The following is a 21,331-nucleotide window of genomic DNA, read 5'->3' on the forward strand; positions in this document are numbered from 1 at the left end:
CAGCATAGTATATACGCCGTGCCTCGAAGGTTCCTTTGACATATATAGATAACGACTGATAAACGAGTTAATTTGCAGATACACCTTTCAGAGACAAGCGTGGCTACTCGTATGAATCACTGCGTTGAAACAGATCTTGTCAGGCGTCATGTTTCGCTCCGGAGACAAGACAAATGAGAATGACTGAATGGTCCGCATCATCGGCATTAATTTTGAAATCCGTCATTATTTCCGTTCCGCGTATCGCAAATTGCTTTAATGCACTCTGTATGATTGTGCTATGCTATAACGTCCGATTGTACTGCTCGCGAAAAAAAGAAGCTCGACCTTGAGTCACGTAACCTTGACGTAAACTCTTTAAAAATACATACGGAGAGGAGAAGAAATAGGGGGGAGAGAGAGAGAGAGAGAGAGAGAGAGGAGGGGAGGAGGGAGGGCACGAATTCTCCGTCGCAGAATTCTTTCGCGTCATCGAACGACCGGTGTCTCCGCGGTTTTGAGGTATACGAGACTCGTGTTACAACGAACAGAACGCAGTTCACCGAAGACGACAAAGTGCGAGGCAAGAAGGCGCGCGCTCGCACGTGCTGGCGCGGGAAACTTTTTTCCTTTCATCCAGACGCGGCCGTGCAATATTGATGACTCGTCTCTAGATAATGGCAGACTATTGCGCGGACTGTAATTGCACGGTAGAAACGGTTTAAAGCCCCGTTCGCTCGCTCTCCACTACCACCGCGGGTAACATGCGTAGAGAAACGGCAACGACGAACGGTGGATTCCTCTCTCGGGTTATGATAATTATGATATTTAGGCCTCGACTTGATGTTATCCGAGCTGGCCGCGAGTCGGTTTCTGTCTTCTTCTTTCCTTCCTGCAACGCCAGTCGCAGGAAGGAAAGAAGAATCGCGTAATTTTGCGATTGTGAATATATGCCGTCGTTGTCGTTATTTTCATCGTCATTGTCGTCGTCATCGTCGTCGTCGTCGTTGTCGTCGTCGTGCGTCACATCGCATACAATCCGAAACACAACATTTAAGACAAGATAGCGTATGATTAAACAGGTTGAAATCATTTGTGGTAACCGGTGCTTTATCAATTACATTGTGCCGACTGGCTTATTATCAGCGAACTCGTCGACCGGAATAAGAAATAACGAGATCATAAATTGCACCCCGATAAATAACACACGCATCGACGACGGTTAATTAATAAATACAAATTCGTTCTGCTCCCGTTCTATAGCTTAAAAGCTATCAATATTTTTTTCTATAACGGATGCGTATATATATATATATATATATATATATATATATATATATAAATATATATATATATATCTGTTATTAATATAAAAAGATTTATTATCCCGTTATGAAAATAATATAATCATTCAATAAAATCTATAACAGAATATTTGTTTACAAGCAGTGTTGGTAACGAACAAAGATTTAATATCATACAATAAATTTTACCATTTTAGGAACAAAATATTCACATATAAAAAAATCCTGCTTATACTTGTTGGAAATTGAATTCGCAAAATATTATGCGCTAATAAATAGTAAATTTTTGCGTGCGCGACGTCTTTAAATGTGTGTATGCGTATATCTCAGAGATAATTAAAACAATTCGCGATAATCGAAACAGAGAATGGAGCACATTAATTCAAGTATGTTACATCAAATGTCTATATTGATGTCTGTATTCCATTTGATATTGTGACAGAAATTTTTGCAGATTTTGCAGACATATAATTGCATTTAAAGAGACACAAATTGCGCAATGAATCCCACCCCGTCACATTCGTTGTATCATGTCGTTGCAGCAGAGATGCAAAGTAAAAAATATCCGAAAGGATAAATATTCTCGAGTGATAGCGTTTAAAACTCTGATATCACCGATAAAACGCCGCGCTCTCCCATATTAATGCGTCGACAACAAAAACATTTTTTCGCCTATTAGCTCCGGTTTGGCGGCTCGCGGCGCTAAAATGATATTGAATGCGCAGGTATGAAATTAAAATGGCTCGCGTACAATACACACGACCGGCGGCGCGTCCCTGTTTTCGCCCGCGATTTCGAAAATGCGTATCCGGATTTTAATATATAGACGGAAATAATGGAAAAGAGCCGAGATATTAAATATCGTCGCGCGTGCCGCGATATTTACATTTAGTCTCGCGCAAAATATTTGCGAATCCGCGCGGCTGTATTACACGTATCGCATGAACCCGAAAACGACAACAACAACAACAATCTGCGCTGTCGGGGAGAAGGCACTACCGTTGTGCCTGTAGCCTACACCGCCGACCGACGTCAATGGTTCATCGAATGACTTTCCCCAGTGTCGGATGACAGAGCTTTTAGAATCCATCCATGAGTAAACCAATCCGATGACTGCGAACGTATTACTATTATATCGTCCCTTATGGTCTCAAATCGCGCGAGGGTGTAATGGAAATGATTTACCGTTTTATCACGATATATATATTATATACATACATAACGTACTTCATTAGATCCACTATTATTTGACAATATATATTTATGCTAGACACGAAGATACATGAAAAGGTTTACCTTGGTTTACCTAACGAGAAATATTCTCTTTTCGATTAACTGAAATATAGGATTTTCTGAAAATTTATTTTTTTTTTTTTTATATTTGTAAATGTGCGAACATAAAAGTTGTAAACGGGACTAGACATGCTACACAGACGATAGAAAATATGAGAAAACTCGGAAAGATTCTTTTCGCTTTTCTTTTCTCTTTCTTTAAAAGGAAACACTTCCCATGACTCTTTTCGAACGAAGCTCCACATATCCCTTTGCAGAGACGAAGTCTGATCGTGTCTGATTGTATTCGGAGACGAATTAAGCCGCTAATTGCGACTTCCCATGAGGATAATCTCACCTCATTAGATAATTCTGACATTGCTGCACATCGGTTCTATACGCACGAGGCTCAATAACGTCAAAGACCGTAATTGCTCGATTCCGCAGCCATTCGGAATAGGGCTCGGCATCCATATAAGCTCGAAACGCGAGAGATCTCGAAAGCCCTACAGTCTTTCCCTACATAACTCTGACCTAGATTTTCTATGATTTTATCTCGCTTCCGAGCTTTATCGATTTTTTTTATAGACAACTAGCGCGTGAACTTTATGCTACGTTTAACGGTAGAAACTAACGTTTAGGATTATTCGCATTATAGAGTTCCGTGTCACGTCGTGTCGCGATGATAATTAAAGTTAAGTAAAGAAATTTGATAGTTTCTTCCGGGATACCGCATATATCTCAACGAGGTACATCCTCTTTTGCAATACGAAAACAAGAAGTGATTAGTTACTTTCAGGATATAATTGTACCTCTGCGTGCGTATGCGCAACGTCGTCTCCGTAATCTTTGCTATTTATAATCTCAATGGCATCCCTCATTCCGCTTAGCTACGGCATACCACAAATGATTTTTTGCCACTGGAGTCCTCCTTCGAATGTCGACGTATAATTGTCGTCATTAAAGCGACCATTATATTTTTCACGTCTCCCACTCAGAAATGGCGAATGATATTTGTAAAAATTGTCCGTTAATCGCTTGCATATCAAATATGAGAAAAAAATTCGCTCAATTTATACGACAATTTATACGACATAGGTAAGCATTACTTGTTAACCCCCGTCGTCAAACGTAAAAATACCGCGTGTGCGTTTATAGGAGAAGGTGACACGCTCCTCGCAAGGCAGAAAGAAAGCTCTAAGAAACGATCAATCAAGGCGTTAATGTATATGGGAATAATAAACGTGGGCAATGCACCGTAATCGCGGTGTTCATACCTGACGTGCGTTTTTAAAAAGGCTCAACGGTGTCGGCGGCGAAAAGGTTAATATCAGTTAAAGTTCAAGCGTGTTCCCGCGCGTTCAATGCGCGCTGGGACTGATGGCCGAGTGCCGATGCTTCGCAACGTCGTAACGACGCGACGCGACGCGACGCGACGCGCCGTTCCTCGCTCGGCTACGCGCGATAATTAAGTGTCGCTCGACGACGCTCGTCCCGCGCGGCCCTCTAATATCGCGGCCCGATAATATCTGTAATCCGCGCAAAACGATTTCGACGCGCGTGGCAGCATGAGCGCACGTCGTACCGTGCCTCATAATTAGTCGGGAGATAGGGGAACGGCGAGGGGGGGGGGGGGAACAGAGGGAGGACGCGCGATCATAATTGCTGCGCGCGCGTCCGCGGCCAGGCACAATCAATTAAATGGTGCGCGCGTTCGCCACCACCGCGAGACGGAACAGGATCCACACTCCTCCTCCTCTTCCCCCTCCCCTCCCTCTCCTCTCTTGTCCCCATCTTCTCCCTCCTGCTATAAATCGACGTTTCCTTTTTTTTCCCTCGAATAATCCCTAATTGAGTGGTCTGCGTGTACATCGGAAAGATAAATTTTGAAAAATCGACACCCGAGTCGCGCCCATGATAAATACAAATTGTCCATCTGCACTCTGGGATTATCGGCGTGAACATTAATTTCCTAGAATTTATATATCTTTCTTCGCTTTTCAAAAAAATTTCAAGGTATCTTAATAAAATAAAGAAGGATCTACACGTGTGTGTTGTGTGTGTGTGTGTGTGTGTGTGTGTGTGTGTGTGTGTGTGTGTGTATGTAACTATTAAATGAAGTCGCGCGATGACACGCGTTCATCATTGCATCGACATTGTATTTAAATTGTTAATGCGTATCTTTATTACCTTGCTCGATGTAATCGAGATCGATGCATCGCGCAGTTGGATGTAAATTAAATGATATTACCTTACACATCTTATCGCGTTTCCTGTAGATTTTTTTAACGTACACGACAATAATTACTCTTCGATAACCGCGCGCGCGCGCGCGCGCGTCACTGCGCGCCAGCGCTTTTTAACCACCTGCGCGACGCTAGTCTCTCTCTCTCTTTCTCTCTCTCTCTCTCTCTCTCTCTCTCTCGCAAAGTTTTAATGAAATGAAAGGAAAAACTCGGAGCAAAGTTGGGACGCTATGTTACGTCACACGAACTAAAACTTATAAAACTTGTCTTCATCCACTTGTCTTGCCTGTGTACTAACTTTGGGAAATACGGTAGCGAGATATTTGCGTGATAACCGCGTCCAGAAAAATTAATATATAAAAAAACAAAGTGTGACGCACACTTCGAAATCGCGGTGATGCGAGCGTAAACATAAATTAAAGCAGAAGAGATTTACAATCCCTTTTGGCTACCGACATAAATGAAAACATGCACAAGAAACTATCTTGATAAAGGACAATCACATTACGGAAATTTTAATTAGAGAAAAACCGTTTCCAGCTCTTTCCCTTTTAAATGTGACAGGGAAGAGCTAACTAAAAGAACATTATGGCTAATTTGAAAATTAAATTAAATTAAGTACCGCTTTCGTAATGGGCTTGTCAAATGTAATATTCGATATTTTCAATATCAAAGGAAAATTCGATAAAATGTTAAATTATGTTGGAAAAACGCTGACAAAAGGATATTGAAATAATATATAATTAGCTCCTAGATTATTGATTGGTCGTTTTAATGACAAGTTAAATTTACGAAATTATATATACACATGCTTAAGATTGATTAACTAACTATATATAGGGAAATTACGGTAATTCCGTTATCACGTTCCACGTTGATTTTAACTATCGCGGCGCGATATGTCTATATTCAACGGAATCGTTAAATCTTGAAAGATAGCTTATTATTAAATAGACAATCGAACAGTATTACCTGTTGCTGCGTAACGATTCGTTGATGTCCCGAAAGGTCTGCTTCTGAAAATGAAGAAAATTTCATGATAAATATTTGCGAGCGCTGACACTATTTTTAATTTTGATTGATTGATAAACGACACAAATATTAACTATCTAGTCAGATCTTTCGAAGAGTTTGCGAAACGAGCATTCAGATTTAATTTCTGCTTTCAGGTATCCATCACCGGTGCAGAATGGAGGACCAAATGGTACGACGACAATGAGTTGCGCGAGTTCTCAAGGTAAGGATAAAAGACCTGTTGTCGGATATCGGCACGAATTTCTCTGCGAAAGATTCAAAAACAATTCCACTAATTTAATGCGCCGCGCAACGTTCGCGCGTTCGTTGCATTTAATTACTACCAACCGCGCATCTGGAAATAAAGCCGCGACTCGCAATAAAAATGGAGAGGGAAAGAGAGAGGGAGTGGAAGGGAGAGGGAGAAAGCGGCGTGCCGACGCTCATTAATTAGCGGGTCCCGAAAAAATTGCCCGGCGAAATTTTCTTCCGATTAAATTAGCGTTGCATTAAATTTATTGGCTGAATTCTCTTTCATAAACCGGCGCGCGAGTCGATCGCGTGCGCGCGGATCGCGAACTCTCTCGCTCGCTCGTGCCGCTCGCGTTTGGCTCTCGTACGTGTATAATTTGCAAATATCAAACGTCGGGCGGATATTTGAAAATATTGACTCTGGTATTTTAGCCGGGCTGCGGCGCGCGGTCGGGCACTCTCTCGCCATTAAAGGGAGGGGGGGAAAAAAAATTATCCGCCTCATGACGATTCAATATCGCGTGATTATCGCAGCAAAAGGATACCCAGAGAGAGAGAGAGAGAAAGGTAGTACCCACGCGCGGATCAGATACAATATTAATTTTATATTTTTCGCTATGTGACACAAGCGCGCGTGCAGTTAGAGAGAGAGAGAGGGGGGGAGGAGGGGACGAATGTGCACGTGTGACGAACGTGCGGTCGCCGCGACTCACACGTATACGCACGTGCGTGCACGTACACACACGTTTCACTGCAAAAAGCTCGTCCCTGCGTTTATTCGCGATTGCAAGCGAGCCATTAAACAGATTCGCATGGAATTTCACGACGAAAAAGGGTCGGTGAGGCGTTCGGAAATTGCGCGGAACGCGCAATCAATGAAAAAGCTTCATTTTAACGCGAGCTTATTACGAAATTAATTTTCATTATAATGGGATTCTCGCAAGTATCACGCGCCTTTCTATACTCGCGATCCTTTTGTGCCGCGTGTTTGTCGTATACCAGGATACACACGGTATCCCCAGAAATTGCAGACTTTCGAAGCGTAGATATCGCGCGGGGGTCTTTACAAATACAAATCCAATTTTCATCGCGAGCTTTGTCGGAACAGCGAGGACTCATCGTCGCGATGATCGACGACGCAATCTCACGACGTAATTCGCGAAGGAAAGCCGAATCTACTAGCGCGGAGCATGACGAAGCGCGGTTGACGATTTTCGCCCGTTGGGTCTCGAAGCCGGGTCGATATCGTCGGCAATTGGCGCGAAATTGTAAAAAAATATTTCCCGAGAGTGACCCGGACAGGTCGCGGCGGACTGGGCGCATGCTATCGCTACCGATGCGTGTGGCGCAACGACAATCGTGCCGAAATATACGCGCGGGGCAAAATCCGAGGCCAATTACAAACACGCCGTCTCACCGGGCTGTCAGTCATCAATCCGCGGAATATTTTTCTCTGGGTCAATTGAACAATTCTACGCGTCGTCGGACAGCTACGCGAGCGGATGGGCGCGAGTGGGCTGGGTTTTAATGTATTTGCCGTTCCTGGGGGAGGGGGAAGGGGGGGGCTTTCAGCGGCTAACCGGTAAATCTTCTGACGAGCGATTAACTCGTTTCTCTCGGTACTCCTCAGCTATTAAATTACCATCGACGATACCGCCGGCAATAAAACTTGTTCGAGGTGATACTAAACCGAGCGAAAGGTTGCGGCTCGCGGCCCAAGGATTATACAATAATCTCTTAAATCACTTAAATATCTCGTTTATTTATCCTCCATCAAATTATCGGCATTACTTTGCACTTTACTACCGCGGTATATCATAATAATTCCATAGAACTGATTGACAATGTCTTTAGTGACGTTTCGCTCTTTATCGCTGGCTGTTTCGCATCTCGCGATGTTGTAAAACAAGATACATTCATTTACATATCTGATAACTATTTTTATAGAAATTTAGCATATGATTAAACTTAAATTAGACGCAATTGTGAAATTTTCATCAGCCAATAAAAATAATTCTGAATACTCTTAGAATTTCATTTGAGAAATGTGAAAAGTTACTTTGCACAATCCTGTCAAGAATTTTATTTTTCGTCAGCGGTACATAGCGGCGGTAAATTTCGTCTCGATGGGAAGCCGTAGGAGAAAGTTACAACTTATCGAGCTTTTCCCGATTTCAAAGCCCTAGAAAAGATAAATTCGATCGTTTGAAAAAGTTGGCGAACAAATATCGAAAGTTCGAAGCACACTTTGATTCCGGGCAAACCGCCCGGCAGCTGCGTCTGACCTGAGTTGAAGATTCAACTGGTGCCTGTTTATCTGTAGCTGCTGAGATTAGACGGCACTCGATGAGTCACTCGTTTGCTCTCTCTCAGTTATGCGAAGGAAGTATTTTACAATACAATGAGACGAGATGAGGATGACAGGAGTTCCCGTGCGAATTAATAGCGCGATAATTCGAGTTAGTTAACGTGTACGTACGCGGGATGAAAATAGAAGAAACACTTGGGGAAATGATTAACGAGCCGTCACGGGAGTCTGACGTCTCTGTTGCGCTGAGGAACTAAAATTAGGCGAAAGAAGTCTTGTTCCACGATTTATCACAATGTAAACATAATTTTAATACAAGTAAAACGTAATTCCATGGATACTCGTTACGAGCGTCCCGTCAAATAATTCCCAAACTATTCGTTTAATTTTTTTTGGCATCTTTTTTTTCCTTAACCCTTTAAAACGGGGAAATCGGGGATGGAAACGAGAGAGTTATTATCGCGCGCGGCTATAAAGAGTTAATCACCGCAATAACTAACGCGGCACGCGGAACGTCATCGCGCAAAAATTATGTTTCGCTTCCCGGGACATTTGGAGAGCCTCGCGCTATCGAAGCGACGACGTACACGAGCGAGATGCTAAGCAAGCCGAAAATCTAAAGGGCGTCGCCCTGTCCTTGTCTCTGTGCGCAGGGGTGATGGTGAAGCAGGAGGCGAGGGACGACGGTTACGAGACGAGTCCGGACCTCGAGATGAGAAGCACCGGCGGTGACAGCAGTCAGCAGTATCACACGCCGCTGACACCACACACGCCGCACACACCGCACACGCCGCACACGCCCCTCACGCCGATATCGGCGACAGCGCATCAACCCCAGCAGCCGGGCTCGACCGCCTCCGCCCTCGGACAGGTGAGTTTTTCATATTCGCCTATCCTGCATATTCCCCTGTCCCTGACCAACCCCGTCTCCCGTCCGCCTTCCGCTATCCCCGTTCTTTCCTCTCTAACTCTTTTACGTGGCGACCAACGCGAGAGAGAGAGAGAGAGAGAGAGAGAGAGAGAGAGAGAGCGTGCGCGATTTGTAATTTTGTAATCACAATATCTGCGAAAATAAGTCCGCATCATAGGGAGTTTATCGAAAAATCTCTTATCGAGGAGGGAAGTGTTCCGTATCGCAAAATCGTAATACTCGGAGGAACAACGATCGAGACGTTTCGCGGCGGAACGTTACAACGTTGAAATGTCGGGAATAATGCTACGCTTGCAGAATATATATATATATATATATATATATATATATATGCACGTGATTGCTTGTAATTACGCCGCGAGGTTGCGTGTAATGGCCGTACGGCGTATTCTCAATCGATCTTACGTCAAAATTTTGAATTAAACGCAGCATTTCATTTCGTCTAATTTGCGCTAACATGACAATCTGAAATTAACGCTCGCACACATTCGATCATCTACATTGTCGGTATAAATAAAAGAGCTAACATCCCTTGTATATATATGTATATATACGATATAATTTGGAACGATTAAATACTCTCTTTCGCTCTAATAAAATAATGTTCGTGTAACACAGCGGTAATAACACGAAATTTACTGTCCACGCGATACGATTATTATCTTGAAATTCTGCAACACAATAAAGTACGCGATCTTTTAAATCTACAGGTAGAACGCGATCGTGTTTACTTAAAAAAGGGTGACAATTAAATTAAAATGATGCGATCGCGATTGATAAGGAACAGTGAATCTTTGCGATCACGTGTATATATCCATCGATCGCGACGTATCTCCGCGTAATCGATGGAGAAAATATGTTATTATGTACTGAGGAGAAAAAAAGTCGCGCGTAAAATGCCAAACTTATTGGCCAATAAAAAGGCGGTTCTCATTAGGAACCGCCGTATCGGCGTATCTAGCACCTCGCAATCAAAATTACGAGCAATAAATTGCAATAAAGACGCGCGCAATCGCCACTCCGGGATTTTCGCAATGCCGCGCGCGGCGATTTGCATTTTCATGTTAGTTTTACGATCTACTTACGCAACATTACCTCTGTCGCGGTACAATGAAAACCATGGATGGGCCCTGCGCGCGGTGTTACTTATTGTCCGCTTAATACGCGGACGAAAGAATCTCTGAACAAGTTCGTTCCACGGTCGTTTATATCTTGCGTAATTTCTTCGATTGTTATGTGATTGAGAAATTTAACGCAAAATATGCGAAAAGAGAATTTCTTCTAACAAAAACATATCAGCTTTTTTAACGTTACTACTTTTAACGTTACATTGTATATACCCATTGTTATTCAATTAAAAGTCCTTTTTTATCTTTATATTGATAATTAGATTTGTTAATGAAAAGAAAACATAATTTAATTTCTCAGTTGATAAAATGGTAATTTTATGATAATTTTGTCGTCTGCGACATTAGAAAATGTAAGATACGATTCATATACGGTGGAAGAAATATGAAGGAAGGAAGTTACTACATCTTTCAAGTGGCATTTGGCTTTTTCACTTTACAAACTGGCAAAATAAAAGCTTTTCACTTTACAACTGGCAAAATAAATGCGATCCAGATGAATATTTTGACGGTGGTAATTTTCAGGGATTTCAATCAGAAACGCGCATTTTCCGCTCATGAATTAATTGCAGGTTGCCCAGCTCCCCAATTTGGCTATCGGCGCTATCGCGCGCGAATTACAGAAATTTCATCCGATATTAAATTGCCATTATATCCGCAAAGTTGTTATCCGCTGTCGGGATCGATAGTCTTTTTCTCGAAAATTATCTCGTGACGTGACGACCGATCGATCTCGGTTTTACCAGCTCCTCATTTTAACGAATGAACGGCCGACGAGCGAAGCGAATTTCCGTTGATCGAATTGTTAACCGTGAACACGTCCCGGATTTATCGAGTTCGCATTATCACGCTTCTCTTTTCTTGATCCCGCTTCACATTGTTTTACTTAACTCTTCCCTAGGTTTCCCAACGTTCGATTGTTTTTGCGTAAGCGAGTCCAACCATTCAAGGTGATTTTTTTCCGAAATAATTGAAGGGATGTATAGTTAAAAGAGATACGTAATTCTTACAAAAATCGCGATATCGTAGAAAATAGAAAATAAAAATCAATCAAATTGAAACATTTTTCTGATTAATCTCTTTTCTTTCAAATATGATTTAGTCGCTACTTTTCTATATTAGAAGAAACACACAAAGAGACGAAGTTAGATAAGCAGGGGTACAGTACATGTTTATTTTATTATCGCAATAACGGATATTTTCCCGAAACACATAGATTAATGGCTTTTCAAATCGACAACATCCTTTACACAACCAACGGTTCGCAATAAAAATCTTGTATTTATTTGTATTTTAACGCAAATATTGTACTCTAATATCGCCGGATGAAACAAATCTGTCGCGAATGCGACTACATTCGCGACACTCGCCACGGTCCTTTTGTCTCGAAATAATAACAATATGGCATGCGCACACGTATGTTCTTATCGCGCGCAATATTGTCGGCGACCTTCGAGCGAAGCTCGAATCCCGTGAAAAAGGATAGGGATAACGCGTTATCGGTAACTACCAGTCCAGTGCGGTCCTTATCTTCGTGGGATTTCGACCTCGATTTCGACAGGGTTATCACCGGGTCAAGACCACGGGTGGTGCCAGAATACGGGAAGGCCATATAGTCAGACCAGGTCGAAAATTGCAAACGAGGGTATGTTTATGTGTATCGCGATAAAAAAATACTTGACCCCGCCCCGACCGGATACGTGTAATCTCTTGTGCCTTCATTTCTGCGAGTATCAGAAAAACCGGCGGGGTTTTTCTCTCGAGACGTACGTTAAACGCGGCCTGTCGTAAGATCGCTCCTTTCCTTACAGATTTCTGGCCGAAAATAGACGCGGAGAGACGCCGCGTTCTCGCGAGACACACGATACACTTTTGCATTCAGCGTCCGCTGAAATGAAACGAACGATAGCGAGATCATTTAAAATTAAGAGTGCCGAATATGCGAATATCGGTACGCTAAATTATCGCGTTATTGACAGCCTTCAGAATACAATAACGGCCTGTTGAATAATTTCCGATTTCATCGGGCGGGATTTCCGATTTCATAGCGCTTCAAGCATTTATTTTAGTCCACGATATCGGATTTTTGCGCGAACGTCGAGAAGAGTCAGGGAACGAAACGTCACTCAGATACCTATCGCGTTAATCATCTAATACCACATCGTTAATATCGCCACGACAAAACTCTATCTATCCACAAGGAACTTTCCAGATAATTTGACCCCTTTATGTTACCGAACCGTTCTACATTCTACTAGATATTTAACTCCTATACTATAACTTGTCACTCATCAAAAGCAATTAGCCTACGTAACCTACGTAACCTACCTGGAATAACGTTACTCTCGAATCTCTCTTTCTTCTTTTTTCTAACGCCATATTCAAAAAGAGACAGAAAATCACTGAAACCTCAGTTGATTTTAGCTAATGCAAAAAGCAAACGGTACGAAAAGTGCAACGGGAGAAGAACGGTGATCGCGTCAGTCCGTAACACGCGCAATTTGCAAAAAAAGAGACACAGCTGCACATTTTACAACCGCGAATGGCTGATACGTTGTACGTGGCCGCGTATTTTCGGTCCATGCGGCAATTGCGCTATTACTATTTCCCCAAGGGCATCGAGAGAGAGAGAAAGAGAAAAACACACACACATATAGGGTCGGCTGGGATACATGGGTTTTATGATCGCCGCTGTACGTGTCCGTGATCGTCGGTACATGTTTTACATCGGGATTGTACGTGTTCAGGAGAAATTTCATTTTTCCGCAGCCGGCCGCCTGCGAAACTTGCGGATGCGACGAAAAATTCCGCGGTGTAATTTCGAGGTGAAATTAAATTAGGCTGGGACATCAGCCGTCGTCGCGATTCAGGATATCGCAAGAATAATTCGTCGCGAACCGGTGCGCCAGCATTTTCCTTCCTTTCATCCGTATGTATTATTCAGGGAAACGCGAGAAATTCGGTCAGTAAATACGATAATACGGTCTGCCCTTAATATCCCAATAGAGAAAGAACGCGTCGGAATTTATTGTGAAATGTTCGAAATTTTGACCTGTAATATTTTATCATATTCAGATTACACGTTTTAATTTTAAATCGAAAACGTCCCATCTGGTCAAGATATATTTTACTTTAAATAAGGGAACAAAGGATTAGAAACATCAAACACTTTCTCCAGAATTCTTCTATCCTTCGTCCTTGATCCGAGCACTTTCATGAAGCCATTTCGATGCGGAAGTCTCGAAAATCCTTGCATTATTCCGGTGGACGCGACGGCGCCGAAAATGATAAGCGCGACGTATCTACCAACGTTTGCTGACATTCTTTTCTAGGTCGCGATAAAATGCGAGACGCCAGTGGACCCGTATTCGTTCGTCGACGAGGAGATGTCGATGGGCGGCATGAGGACGGCGAGCAGTCCAGGCGGCGGCGGCGGCGGCGGCGGCGGCGGCAATCCCGAGAACATGACGTGTCCGGGCGGCGCCCAACCTGGGCTGGGTACACCCACGTCGACACCGCCCGGGGCGCTGCCCGGGCCACAACATCATCAGATGAATCTCGTGATGAACGGCGCCGCCAGCGTCAATCCACAGCTGGCGCATCAGCCGAAGAAGCGAGGCCGCAAAAAAAAGTCGGAGATGATACTCACCCCCGAAGAGTAAGAGTCTAGCATACGTAATTAATTGTGGCGTAACGTTCGATCGCTATTATATTAACTCTGTTATATTAACTCGATTCAAAATTTTCGCAGTTTGACGTTTTTTTTTATCCTACGACTTTGCGAAAATTATGGATTACATGAGTCCTTGTTATATAATTAAATTATAAATTTTATAAAAAAAATTGTGGTAAATTTTTAATATTTTTAATACACGAACACGAGGCTGTTGTATTCATCGTGTTAAGATTCGGTGTTAAAAAAAAAAAATAATTTAACTTTATAAAAGCTCGCCGCGAAATATCGTTCACGGGCGTGTGAAGTTGACGGCGCAACGTCAAAATCTGTTTACGGTCTTAACCCTTTAAGGACGGGCATGGTGAAACCATACTCCTGCGTGGTTTATATCAACGGCCGTCCCGAAGATTAGAGAAGATTAAAGTTATTAAATTAATATTAAACATCTTTATAAAAAATTGTTCAGAATTCACAAGATCCAGGCTAGAGAAGATTATTATTATAATTGATAATTACGATAATGATCCTAAAGAGAAACGAAGCTGAAAAGGAACACAAGCCGGCCACGAAGCCGCGACTCGATATAACCACAGTTAGTTATATATTTGCATGCAGCCACGGTTAAAAATACCCGCTCTGCTAACAATGTCCGTCTGACCGGGCACCATGTTGCTGATCCGATAGGATCTTCAGTTACGCTTATTTTTGTGAAGCCGGCCGAAAACTTAAAAATAGTTCCGCATATTAGGAATGTAATACGATCAGATGCGCGCCGTTATTACAGAGATACGTCAGAAGATAATGCGCTCATTAAGACGTTAATTGAAGATTTTAAGAAAAAAAATTATTCATATCCTCTTGACACATGTGATGTACATCGATATTTATATAATTGAATACCTTGTAGTAATTAAACAAAGGCTCATTATGCTGACGTATGAATATTCTGCTTCCCTGCGTCCCCTATCAGCATTTTTTTTTACGAAACTGCGCGCCACCGTTGCGTGAAACTTGAAAAGAAGAACGGCATGCGCAAATATATACTTTAATTAACGTAGTCAGTCATTTGCGTTGCGCTGCAAAACTAAATTAATTTACACATTTTGTTCGCAGTGTTTCAACTCGCATTAAAATATATTCGTATTTACTAATACTTATATCCCTCATATCAAAAAATGGTTTTCATTTCATTGTATTATCCGAGAAGTTTTCGCTGCGAAATGTAAGGATCATAAATTGCATTTTCGCTATCGTCACTTTATCTCGGGATCCGAGCTTATTCATCTGTGCATTATTCGCGCGTATTCACGACGGCTTACAAGTCCCCGGCCGATACAAAACGTTACATTGTGTTACAGTGTCACAAATCGAAACGCAAAGTGTCCGAGACGCGCGCGAGTTCGCCGGCTTGGACAAAAAGTAAACGCGGAAAGTCCGCATCCCCTGCCGATCGAAAGAAATAGTTGCGCGCCTTTCGCGCTGAATCGTATGACACAGCATAAAGGAATCCAGCGTATTATTAAGGCCCTCTGTATCTGTATTTCTTTTTTTTCTTTCAGAGCGGAGCTCGCGGAGGCCAAGAAACGCGCAAAGACGTACAAAGAGAGAAAGAAGCACGACAGGTTCGACGGGATGCCGGAAGAGGAAGTGAGCAAACGCGTTTTACCGGATCACCTCACCAACAACCTTGACATTATTATAGTAAGTCCGTCTGCGCATAATTATACCCGTACTTCTCGCATTAGCATCGCGTAAATACGATCCGAACCTGACTCGAGTTATGTTCTCGCTTTTCTTTATCATATATCAATATTGCGTCATCGCGTCAAGTCGTGTAAATTTCCGGAACACTTTATACACCGCGTATGTAAGCACGCGGCTACAACTTCGCGGAAAAGGCGCTTTAGACAGCCGACAATAGTCGTACAAGCGGAATACGAGATAGAGCACGCGTCCGTTTCAAGCGGATCATCATCACAGTATCGATAAATCGAATTATCCGCGGAGTGTTTCACACGCGAGAAGTAAAGCGACGTTTCAATTCCGCGACGGCAATGATTCATGAAATCGCGTCGTAACGCTAACAACAATAAAAACATCAATTTCACCGCGGCGCGGCGACGGCGCACGCATTTCTGCCGGCACGCCGTGTATAGGCGCCGCGACGCGTAATTTATAGCCCGGTATATCGCGACCGTGCGTGTCATTTGTAATGCGCCGCATTATCAATGCGCCGCGATGTCGTTCTTGATCGAATGACGGCAATTAAGCCGACACGCGTGTGCGGCGTGGCACGGCACGGCACGGCACGGCACGGTCCGAGCCGCGGCTCGGCTTTGACCGGCGCGGGAATCCATCTTGGAGTCACCGCCGCGCGAAAACGCGAGGATTCCCTGCACGCGGCAACGACAAATGGCAATCGCCGCCTCCACAACAGCCGGTCTAATCGCTTTAATGATCCGTACGCGATTCGGTTATCACGCCGGTCGTTGCGTTCCGTGAGTAAAGAGAAAGAGAATCGAGGCGGGAGGGAGGGAGGGAGGGAGGGAGAGAGATAAAGAGAGAGAGAGAGAGAGAGAGAGAGAGAGAAACTAGTCGACCACACGGACCAATTTCGCCAATGTTGGGAAACTTAAACCTTAATTGACTCCTCGTCTTTTTGTAGAACTAGAGAGAACTAAAGGGAAGACCAAAACTAATTAGGGGTTAAGAGCTTAATTGACTTTGCGAAACCAACAAGGAGTCAGTTATTAATTGTCCAACGGAACAAAATATACTTTCGGGAATGTGAAACTGAATCGCTAAAAGAGTTAATCTCGTAAAATAAAAAGTATTGGATTGATAAATAAGTCAAGTTGTCCGTCAGTCAGCTGAATCCGCGAGCGGATAAAGAATTGACATTGCGATCGATTGAAATCCGAAAACAATTTCAGGCACAATTTCTGTTCTACGTACGTGTCATTTTCGTCACCGCGCGTTAGCGTGATCTTTATTGAATGCAAGCGAGAGAATGGGAATTACGTTCTCGTTACAAACGCGACGATCCGCCGCGCGTTGATCGATCACCCGATACCGGTGTAAACGGGTATAAACAGTTTAACGGGTGAGCATCATGGTCATTACGAGTGATTGTTATAATCCGATATGCGGCCGTCGTTATCAAAATTGGGGTGACTTAAATGACGGAATTGAGAGAGAGGGGCTCGTAACGATTTCCGTATTTTAATCGTATCACAACATCCCCACAATGTAGCCTGATTTATATTCTACTCCGATTCTCTTTCGGATAATGAAATTGTCACATTTTTGACAGCACGCGCCATTATGTAGTATCGCGATGACTGAAGAGCGCATCATTCGAGTTAGTTTGACGATTAATTTAGCGTACAAATATTAAAAATTAAATTTCTGCGACAACACACGTATATTCTTCTTGTACGTACTATTTCACGTTACTCAAAGGATAGATTCTGAAGCTTGCTGAATTTCTCGAGTTAACACGATATTGCAATAAACGTAATTTGGGTCATTCGCGAGTTTTCGACCATCTGAAATGTCACAAGGGAATGAAAGAAAGCTGGCGCGCTAGGATCTAGATCGTTTCCTGTATTTTCTTCCCGCGAGAAGGTCACGTGCGTTATTTATCGCAAAATAAGGCACGAACGCCGTCGGCCATTTTCATCCGGAGAGTCTGTTAACGCGCTCCACGGTCCATATTCATATATTACCCGAAACGAGTTGTCACCGTGGTCGATCATCCGTCAAGCGGTGTAAACGCTTTAACGGGCCGTGGGCAATTCGGTTATTACGCCCGACGTTGTAATCGAACGCAGCGGGACACTGTTCGTTGCTCCCCATAGAATGCACCCCCTGGTGCACCCCCGGCGCGAACACCTCCCCCCCCGTCCCTCCCCTTGCCTGTTTGCCCGTCTCCCTTGTCCCACCGCCCTCTTCTCTCCTCTCACAATTCTACTCGTCTCTCTTCCGCGCTGTGTTCCGTTCCTACGTGAGCGACGCGCGTTGTTTTCAATCGGTGACAATTCCACACCCTTCCTCACGTCCAACCACCACCTCGTGGCCACCCCCGCCCGTCATTTTATCCTCGTTTATCCCGGCCGCCATTCGGCGCCGGCCGAGCGGCTAACGCATTGGCGTTAACGCGCTAATGCGATACGTACTTTATGTCGACGGCGAGTTGCGGGGGATGGGGATGGAGACACACGCAAACACACGCGTACCTACGCATGAAGAGTGTGGGGTGTGTAGCAGGAGGAGGATTCGCTCGTACGCGACTAATATAACGCGATTTTGACGATGCGATATACGTCATCGTGCTCTCTCTCTCTCTCTCTCTCTCTCTCTCTCTCTCTCCCCCTCCCCTTCCCCTACTGCTCATCGGAATCGAAGGTGCGATCGAGAAATGCATTATCCGAATCGCAGAGATACGCAGAGATTCCTCAGCAGGCGCGTGAAGCATGCGTTGCGTACTCCACGTTTTAGAGATGTCTCTATTTAATCCGGAAACTGGTTAAAAAGTAACAGAGTATCGAAAGTAAAGATCAACCATGCCTTCCTTGGCTTTTCGTCACATTTTTAACATGTGGATTACTTAATTTTTAACTAAAAAAAATCTTCAGAGTAAAAGTACCCGCCGTGCCGTCGGAGAAATAGATTCTCGATTTCCAGATCGCTTAATTTAGAATTTAGAAATTCACGCGGGACGCATCGCCTCTATTCCATATACCTCCACTTAATTATCTTAACAAGCGCGTTGTTTTCACAACGAACGATTCATAATAACATCCCCCGAGAGCAGGGAGGGGAGGGGGGAGGGGGTTCAATGAAGCGCTACAGAGGCGAGAATAGAAGAATTCAAACTCCTAATCAGCCGCCGATCCTCTCTCGTACCTCGTGGACGCGTCGCGATTCTTAATGGAACGCGCACACGCACGCGGGCCTCGCAGACGTGCACTTTGTCATGCAATTATCCCGAGGAGTATGCCGGCCGTTCTGTTGCGCGGTGAATGTTAATCTCTATTTACCGGACGCGTCGCGTCGCCGTGGCTAGGCGCGAGATAAACGTCGATAAGTTACGACACGAGATTCCCCGGCGGCGGTTTAGCTCCCTCGCGCGCACCTTGCACTTGCGAAAAGGTCAGTTGCAAGTCGGGGAAAAGAGAGGAGGGAGAGGGAGAGGGAGGCAAGGAGAGAGATCGCCCGAGAGTGCATCGGCGAGGAGAGGAAGACGGAGGGGGGAGGGGGAGGGGGGCGCTTAATAGCGCGCGAGATGCGCGTCTAATGGTGCTCGCGCGCGGCCGCGCACATCACGTATCCTTGGACTTTGTCGTTATTAATTACCTAACCGGCGGAGCGAGGAGCGAAGATAATGCGGTTGTGCAACAGGTACCAACGCCGCACCTGCGCCTCCTCCTCCGCCGCCCCCCTCCCGCCGCGCCGTCGTTGCATAATCGCGAGTAAGAAACGCGCACGTGAAGTCGTACGCGAAACGGGGAAAGAAATCGATCCCTTTTCTCCCTCTTTCTTTCCCTCCAATTTAGAGACACCGTGCAGATACGAAAGTGCGGCGTATCGTTGCGTGTGCGAGAGATTAAGTTTAATTAATTCAGTTTACGTGAAAAACGGAATGATAAACGGGAAAGCCTTTCTGCTAGAGAAAACGTAGAAAATTAACCAAGCATAAATGGATTAAAATAACCGCTAATATTATTTAACAAAATCGAGTAAGATAAAATTACGTAATAATAATGCAATTATTTTTCAATGATATTAGAATTATTATAAAATTATGAAAAGAAGACAAATTTTCATTCGATACTCAAAAACTTGTAAGAGTTCGAAAGAAGATTTTTAACTTTAATATTAGGAAATTATCACGCTATATTTCATTTGTACAAAAGTTTCAAGTACATTTTTTTATTTTGAAAAATATTCGTTGTTTTACCGCAATTTACCGAGGCGGTTGTATTTATAGGAAATCATAGTAGTAAAATTGGAAAAAGAGTATTGAAAGTAAGAGACGATAAATGAATTTTTAAAACAGAATTGTGCCGAGATGCAAATCGTCCCGTTTTTATTCGTCGATGAATAACGCGCCTATTCAGAATATTAGCTTTTAATTATATTTAATAAATTTCTTTTATAAATGAGAGAAATGCTGAAGTATTAGACGGTAAACAGAAGCTTTTACGAAACATAACTTGATTGGGTAACTTGGAATTTTGTATTTTGCAAATGAAAAACGCTTCATTGAAGTACGTATTGCCCCTCGTAATGGTGGAATTAATTTCGTTGCATATAATATGGATATATATACATGCAATTTCTCGTCGAGCGTGCCTTTTTCAGAAGCTTTGGGAGCTAAATTAAACATTATGCATATGACAGGCATTTAAACTATATTTCCATAATATATGCTTCGTTTTATTATACATTTTTTTGCCTTTTTTTAATTTATAATTACAATCGTACGCCAAATATCTCCGCCGAATTAAAAATATTCTTTTCTAAAGAAATGCTTATGAACTCGGTAAAGTTTTGCTCATTAAAACACTTTCATTAAAATCAAGCTATCGGCATAATTTGCCTTTAGTTTTCGTCATATTGCATCTATATACATAATCAAGCCACGGACTGCGTTAATTAACAGTGTTGTATAGATTTACAATCGATTCCCGTTTCCCATTTACACCTGCATTTTTTATTACGTGTTAAACGAGAGAAACATCGATAAAACGAACGTTTTTCTTGGTCTTAGCTTTGACAATCGGTAGAAAGCGAAATTAATTACATCGACAACGACGCGTGACGCGATCGACTCGTCTCTCGGAGCGTTTTTCCTCGTCTGGAAAAACTCGGCGGAAAATCGAAGATACGAAGAGACAATAATTTTGCCGTTTCGAAGCAGAGAAATAAGTTGGAAATAAGCATGAGTAATAATTTCTAGGCGATTGACGTCGGGAATCCAAAGAGTTTTCAAAGGGGAATAAATACAGCAATGTCGACGCGAGAGACTTAAGAACATCCGTTTGTTTTTGTATTGCCAACGTGGCTAATTAAAATAACAATAAAACTTAAAATTGTGTCTGCAACTAACGTAAATGCGTATGCAAATGTTTATCGCGATTTGTCCAGATTATTGTTTATTGCATAGTTTGTTGCAAGTGCCACAAGATGATCTAAAAATATTTGACATATTTTAACG

At 43.2% G+C, this 21,331-nt stretch overlaps 2 protein-coding genes across 3 annotated transcripts in view; one reads left to right on the forward strand and one right to left on the reverse strand.

The window, feature by feature from the left end:
• Positions 1-21,331, reverse strand: part of Dnmt3 (DNA methyltransferase 3) — a 125,815-nt gene that overhangs the window by 81,748 nt on the left and 22,736 nt on the right. Inside the window, exon 2 of the mRNA XM_089081055.1 lies at positions 5,774-5,817. Within this exon, the coding sequence (XP_088937181.1) occupies positions 5,774-5,817 (44 nt within the window). The remainder of the gene's footprint in view (positions 1-5,773; positions 5,818-21,331) is intronic.
• Tdg (Thymine DNA glycosylase) overlaps positions 1-21,331 on the forward strand; it is a 117,458-nt gene that overhangs the window by 64,577 nt on the left and 31,550 nt on the right. For both annotated transcript variants that reach the window (XM_089081059.1, XM_089081060.1), the window contains exons 2-5: positions 5,971-6,038; positions 9,029-9,246; positions 13,766-14,091; positions 15,669-15,810. In XM_089081059.1, the coding sequence (XP_088937185.1) occupies positions 5,971-6,038; positions 9,029-9,246; positions 13,766-14,091; positions 15,669-15,810 (754 nt within the window). The remainder of the gene's footprint in view (positions 1-5,970; positions 6,039-9,028; positions 9,247-13,765; positions 14,092-15,668; positions 15,811-21,331) is intronic.

The sequence above is a fragment of the Pogonomyrmex barbatus genome, unplaced genomic scaffold (genome assembly GCF_055798465.1).
Source record: "Pogonomyrmex barbatus isolate J1 unplaced genomic scaffold, ASM5579846v1 scaffold4, whole genome shotgun sequence".
Classification (NCBI taxonomy): Eukaryota; Metazoa; Arthropoda; class Insecta; order Hymenoptera; family Formicidae; genus Pogonomyrmex; species Pogonomyrmex barbatus.